Genomic DNA, 7,304 nt, shown 5'->3' with positions numbered 1-7,304 from the left:
AAATTTTTAAAATAGAGAAAAATTATAAAACTATTTTTTCTTTTTACTTATATCTCCAATTTTGTTTTTTAAATATATCAATTTTTGCCTCAAAAGTAGGAGCCTAGGCGGTGGCCTAAGTGGCCTAGGCCCCCTGCCCTCTATAATAGTTTGACAGCTCAACGATTCTCCTTAATTTAAGTAAAATAGTTTTTTAAAAAAATTTAGAAAAAAAAAATATTTTTCTCTTTTTCTATGTCTATATAAACACTAGCTAAACCAGTTTAGGAGATCTATCTTTTTCCCTTTTGGCCTAGTAGGCGGTTTTTGGTCACTCTCTTTCTCTCTATATTTTTTGTAAATTTCGAAGTGAACAAAAAAACACAGCGAGAATGCCTGCAGTTGGAGGAATTCCCACGGGCCCTGGCAAGGAGTACCCCGGAAACCTCACTCCCTATGTCGTCGTAACGTGTGTTGTTGCAGCTATGGGGGGTTTGATTTTCGGTTACGATATAGGAATTTCTGGTAATTATATGAGAACTTCATATTTTTGTATTTCTGTAGTCAGTTGAGACTGAACTGGAAGAGATTTGAATCATAAACGTATCTGTTTCTTTTTTTTAACGTTGTGTTATGGTGTTTTTAACAGGTGGGGTCACGTCTATGGACCCTTTCTTGCTCAAGTTTTTCCCACAGGTTTATCGGTCGAAGCATGATGATTCGTCGAACAACCAGTACTGCCAATACAACAGTGAGACTCTAACGATGTTCACATCGTCGTTGTATTTGGCTGCTCTTCTTTCATCACTTGTGGCATCCATTGTGACACGTAAACTTGGACGAAAACCGTCTATGTTGTTTGGTGGTCTGCTCTTCTTCGCCGGTGCTCTTCTCAATGGCTTTGCCCAAGCTGTGTGGATGTTGATTGTGGGCCGTATACTTCTTGGTTTCGGTATTGGGTTCGCTAATCAGGTATTGTTCTTTGGGTTTTGGATCATGATTTTTATTTTTGGTGTGTTTTTGTGTTTTGGTACAAAGAAAGTTGTCGGTGGAGAGCAACAACAAAAAAAGAAAAAGAAAAAAGAAAATACTGTGTTGTCTGAAAACAAAATCGAAGCACATATACAGTGCGATATTCCTTTGGTTTTAGTGATGTCTGTTTTTCTTTTTCAGTTTTTTGTCGTTATATATGCCTCTCTGTATTTGTATTCTTAGATTTGTTGAAACTCTACTTCTACTGTTTTTTTACCTTTTAGATCTTGTTTCGTAGTTTTGACTATGGTATCTTAAATTAAAAAAGTGTACCGGATGAGACAATTGTTTGGAACATGACAAAAATGAATTTTGTGTACAAAGTTGTTTCTGATCCGATATGGGCTTCTACACTCCCTTTGTTTGATATTTTGTTTATTATTTAGCTCTTGGAGATTTGGGTTTTTTTTTGTTTTTTTACTCATCTCTGATTCTCTTCTCTCTTCTCAGTTTTTTCCCCCCTGACTTGCGCCTTTTAGAGTTCTGTTTCTATTAGTAAAATTGTATTATGTTTGGTTGCTGGGAAAAGTTGGAAAAAGAAAATATGATAATGATTTTCCCTAAAAAAGAGGAGGTATGAGAGAAGACTTTGGACTAACGGGAAGAGTGGAAAATTTTTTTTTGAAAAAGTCATAGCATTGCCTTCTTTTTATTCACAAATGACATCTCTATGTACTGTGTACACTCTTTTCCGCCATTGTTTACTTCAATAGTCCAATTTTTTGAATAGAAAACCATTGCAATTTGATAGGCTCAACCAATCAAGCAAATTAAAATTATTTCCATGTGATTTTGTTTTGTTTTGTATTTGATTTTCTCAACTTGTTTTTAGTCCAAGAAACATGACAACTTGACACAACCATGTGGTCCCTAGAGAACGACATTTTCAAATTTTTTTTCTTTCAATTTTTTTTTTTCTTTTTCTCCAGTCTGATTATTACTTGTTAGTTGTTACTAACCACATTAAAATAGTATCAGTTTTATCATCAGACATTTAATCTGATTTAATTTATTTTTTGTGGGTGTTTGTAAATTGTAATTATAGTCTGTGCCACTCTACCTGTCTGAAACGGCTCCATACAAGTACAGAGGTGCTCTCAACATTGGGTTCCAATTGTCAATCACAGTTGGTATCCTCGTTGCCAATGTGTTGAACTACTTCTTTGCCAAGATTGAAGGTGGTTGGGGATGGCGTTTGAGTTTGGGTGGTGCCATTGTCCCTGCAATTATATTAACAGTGGGTTCATTGTTTCTTCCTGATACCCCGAACTCCTTGATTGAACGTGGTAAAATGGAGGATGCCAGAGAAAAACTTAAGAGAATTAGGGGTCTTGAAAATGTTGATGAGGAATTCAATGACCTTGTCGTGGCTAGTGAATTATCAAAGCAAGTGGAACACCCTTGGAGAAACTTGTTACAAAGAAAATATAGGCCACACATGGCTGTTGCCACCCTGATTCCCTTCTTTCAACAACTCACTGGCATCAATGTGATCATGTTCTATGCACCTGTCTTGTTTAACACCATTGGGTTCGGAGACAATGCTTCACTGATGTCTTCTGTGATCACTGGCCTTGTTAATGTTATTGCAACCCTTGTTTCAATCTATGGTGTTGATAAATGGGGAAGGAGATTCCTCTTCCTTGAGGGTGGAGCTCAAATGCTTGTCTGCCAGGTAAATCTTTAGCTAGTAATTTGATCCAATTTATTATAGTTTTTGTTGACACAAAGTTAATTTGATGTTCTTTTTTGTCCACAGATCATTGTTGCAGCTTGCATTGGTGCTAAATTTGGAATAGATGGTAATCCTGGTGAATTGCCCAACTGGTATGCAATTGTTGTGGTGCTCTTCATTTGCATCTATGTTGCTGCATTTGCATGGTCTTGGGGTCCTCTTGGCTGGTTGGTGCCTAGTGAAGTTTTCCCACTCGAAATTCGATCAGCTGCTCAGAGTATCAACGTGTCAGTGAACATGGTTTTCACATTTATTGTTGCTCAGATCTTCTTAAATATGCTGTGCCATTTGAAGTTTGGGCTATTCCTTTTCTTTGCCTTCTTTGTGCTGGTAATGACCATATATATCTACTACTTCTTGCCTGAGACAAAGAATATTCCAATTGAAGAGATGAACCAAGTATGGAGGTCTCATTGGTTCTGGGCCAAATTCATGACTGAAGAATTCTCTAATGGAAACGTGGAGATGCTCAAGGGAGGCCAGGCTCTTAAAAATGTCTAATTGGATCCAATAATGAAAAAAAAAACATACAAGCCCAACTCGAGACCCGAAAGCCTCAAAAAACTGTGCAGATTTCGGCCGGGATTGGTTTCCAATTAGCTTTGGTTGTAGGTGACTACATCAATATTCTTTTGGAATCCCATTTAATATTTTGCAAGACTAAATTATAGCAAAACTCCCACATCCTACTTAAGGAGCATTTGATTGTACTCTCCACAAAAATTCATTCGTGCATATTGTACTCTCCCACATCCTATTTAAAAAAAAAAAAAAAAAAAAAAAAAAAAAAAAAAAAAAAAAAATCACTCTTTTTCAAGAAACTGACTAGTGGGAATCCAAACTATCATTGGTCTTATCAAGCCTATAAGGTTGAAGAGGTATAACCAATGTAAATGTTTTTTTTATTGTTAATGTTACCCATCAGGCAGTAGAAATGTATGGAGTAGATACCAACAATGACCCAAGAATCTAGTTTATGATAATAAGTTTCACAGTCAATATGCACGACATAACCTTCATAACGAGTATATATGTTAAAACATAAGATTGTAAAAAAGTAAAGAAACATACATTGAGGTGGGACAGTAGTAATACTTTAAAAATATGAAAAATTTTCATGAAGAGTATTTTTTTTTTTTTTTTGGAAAAACAATTACATCAAATTTGCGCACTAAAATCTATTTTTATTTGCTTAATGAATATAAGTTTTTTTTTTTTTTTTTTTTTTTTTTTTTTTTTTTTTTTGAGGATGACTTAATGGGTATAGGTAATCTAATTATACTACATTTATAATAATTTTATCTTAGTTATTGTTATTAATGTATTGTTATTGTTATTAGACCAAATAGGACCAATGCGGACCGAATAGGATTAAATAAAACTAAATTAGGTAGAATAGACTAAATAGGACCAAAGTTAACAGAATGGACCGAAGTGGACAGAATAGGACTAATGTGGACTGAATAGGGCCAATGTGAACTGAATGGATCAAAGTGGACTGAATAAGACTGAATTGGACCGAATAGAAATTTAGTGGACAAAATAGACTAAATAGGACTGAGTGGACCAAATTGGACCAAAGAGACCAGAAGGACTGAATAGAAGTAATGTGGACGGAATAAGACTTTTGAATATTTATCATTTTTATTGCATTTTTAGGGCTTATATTTCTAATTTCTAATGTCTATTTTAATATTTTCTTTGTATTTTTTAACTCAAAACTAAAGAGTTTAGCCCAAATATAATAAAATTTCAAACATTTCAACCCAAAAATTAAGTAAAAAATGAATTTTTGGGCTAAAATTAAAAAGCAAACCTAAAAATAAAAAAAATAAAAAAAATAATTTAAGGCCCAATTAGTCTAAAGTGGACTGAAGGGGGACCGAATTGACCAAGTGAACGAAATTGGACTGAGTCAACCATATTGGACCAAAGTAGACCTAACTGGACTGAATAGAAATTTTTTTTATTTTTAAGGAAAACAAATTATCCTCAAAAAATTATACTTATATTAAAATACAAAATAATTATTCATTCTTACACATGGCATGGATCTGCGACTAGTTGCATATATAAAAAAGGAAGCTACTTAATATAATTGAACCTTTTCATTTGTTTCTATATCGAAAGTTTGTATACAGTGTATTAAATTTCAAATTGGCACAATACAAGCTTGAAACTTAGTAATGTCTAATCTTCACGTTAGCATGATGTTTGGGCTCTACGCCTCTAGCTATTGGCCAAGATGCTCCATTTCATGCTGCGTAAAAGCATACTGGTAGCCTTGAAATCTACCTACGGGCCAAGATAGCTATTGGGTACGACGCAAGCGGGCTATGTGTAGTGCTTCATTGAAATTCCTTATCCTTCTGCACTTAGGAAGTTTTTGTTATGATACTCTTTTAGGATTTGGGATTTGGCTTGCTTGAAAATTGAAATAGATGGGATATTGTCCCTCTAGTATTGAAAATTGTGGGAGATTTGGTGCACATCTTCTACCATCTCCCTTATTCAAACTCAAATAATGCGTGGTTATGTTGTGATAATTTGGCATGGTTACAACTAAATAGGAGCAGAAGATGGAGAACTTATCAGTATCTTACTCTTAGTTGCATACTTGCATTTATTTTTAGGAGCATTCTGCCTCTTTGTTATTTAAAAAAGAAAAGAAAAGAGAGAACAAATTTTTTACCTTGTGGTTGTAACAATACATGTGTTGAGGAAAAGATTACATGTGGCTAACCTTGACTAATGTATTTGAATCTACAGCTAACCCCAAATTTGGGACTAAAACTTTGTTGTCGTTAGTTGTAATAAGGCTCAGTTGATTGTTGAGAGTTTCTTTCTTCTTTCTGTAAGGTAAGAATATTAGAGTGCTGGTGTCGCTCATGTTGCAGAATCAAAGGTGTGGAACATATCTGAATATTGCTTTTATTTGGTATTTCTTTTCTTGTGCTGCTTTTTGGATACTCTACAAAGGTACATTGGAATTATTCCATTGTGCTAAATTTCAATCCCTGTAAGGTTGTAACTGTGTGTTGAAGAAGCTTGTTACATTTGACAACATTTGATTGCTTGTGCATGTGATACATGGATGCAGACTGCTAAGTGCCAGTTTAATGTCTCTTTTATTTCTAATCTTCTCGCAAAAAAAAAAATGCATATGTCTATCTGTTAGAGCTTAATGTTTTTCCTACTCATGTAGTGCAGTTAATAAATTGACTCAATTAAAAGAGACCAGAGATACTTACTTGATATTTCCATTTTCAGAATTTGTGTATGTCCTTCTACCCTTGTAATAAGTGGCGTAGATAAAAAATTTGCAGATTTAATTCCAGATAATTTTCTCAGCATAGATTGGATCAAAGTTTTGTAATTGCTTCATCTTGTTTCTCAACCAACCAAACAAAATCTGAGAAATAAGGAATTGTGATTTCCTCTAACCACTCTTCAACATCATCAATATCTTTACTTTGAGTGGCTAGTTGGTCGGCCACCTCATATCCTTTTCTTTCCAACTGAAAGCTCCTCAAGCACCTAAACAAATTTACTCAGTCCCTCGTTGCTTCTCTTCATCAATCATTTTCCCAATATTTAAGGTCAAGTTCCTACAATTGATGCGAAAAATCTTATAGTTCAATTGTCATCTCTTGGTATTTCTAATAGAGTTCATAACCCCATTCCTCCATTGTTGTAACTATGAAATTATTAACAAACAAAAAATTCAAGTACAATGTCCCACAATTCAAAATCATCAGCAAATGTAGCCTTTTCAAGAGCAGCCTAGCTCTTTCTTGTGTTCAGCAACCATTTTCATCTTCTTGGACATCATTGCAATGCCATCCCATCACCTTGTTATCCTTAACCACCGCACTGTACCCACTTGATTTTTGTCACCAAACACCAAGATTTTCACATTGACTTCTTATAAATCTGATCATGTAGAAAAACTTTTTCCTAGTCCAAAATTGTAGTGGAAACTGTCGTGTTTAGCTTCCATTTCCCACTATGAGCGGTATTGAACATTTTTTTTATTTATTTTGTTATTTAGAAATTATGATAAACTAGCCGCGAACCCGCGCGTTGCGCGTGATAATTATTTTTATGGTAGTTTTATTAAAAAAAATTACAATTTAAACTAATCTAATAATAAGTAATGTATTTCGTAATTATATTTTTATTTATTATAGAAAATCATAAATGTAATATAGGAACAATCCAAAACACCAAAAAAATGTAAACTAAAAAAATTAATAAAACTTAACAATGATTAATTGAACCAATATTAGGATAAAATTTTGTTTTTGATAATCTATTAAGGTTATTTTCTTTGTAGAAATTATAATTTCGGCCACCCAAAACATATTATCAAATAAACAATTATTAGCAAAATCTAAGAATTAAATTTCTATACAGGCATTGTTATAAAATAATAATAATAAAAATAAAATTGCAAAAGTTAAAATTTGTCACCTATCCGATTATTTTTGTTTGGCTAACATTTGCTTTTCTTTAAATGAATGGCATTATAGAGTACTTCTAATACAACTATTAAGAG

At 33.6% G+C, this 7,304-nt stretch overlaps 1 protein-coding gene across 1 annotated transcript; it reads left to right on the top strand.

Annotated features, from left to right (window-relative positions):
• Nucleotides 1-270: 270 nt before the first annotated feature.
• On the top strand, nt 271-3,446 carry LOC126727403 (sugar carrier protein C-like). The gene is made up of 4 exons (XM_050433074.1): nt 271-504; nt 629-951; nt 2,057-2,686; nt 2,771-3,446. The coding sequence occupies exons 1-4, from the start codon at nt 372-374 to the stop codon at nt 3,245-3,247; spliced, it is 1,563 nt and encodes a 520-aa protein (XP_050289031.1). The 5' UTR covers nt 271-371; the 3' UTR covers nt 3,248-3,446.
• Nucleotides 3,447-7,304: the final 3,858 nt, after the last annotated feature.

The sequence above is a fragment of the Quercus robur genome, chromosome 5, assembly GCF_932294415.1.
Source record: "Quercus robur chromosome 5, dhQueRobu3.1, whole genome shotgun sequence".
NCBI lineage: Eukaryota > Viridiplantae > Streptophyta > Magnoliopsida > Fagales > Fagaceae > Quercus > Quercus robur.
This window is presented reverse-complemented; position numbering and strand designations above follow the sequence as displayed.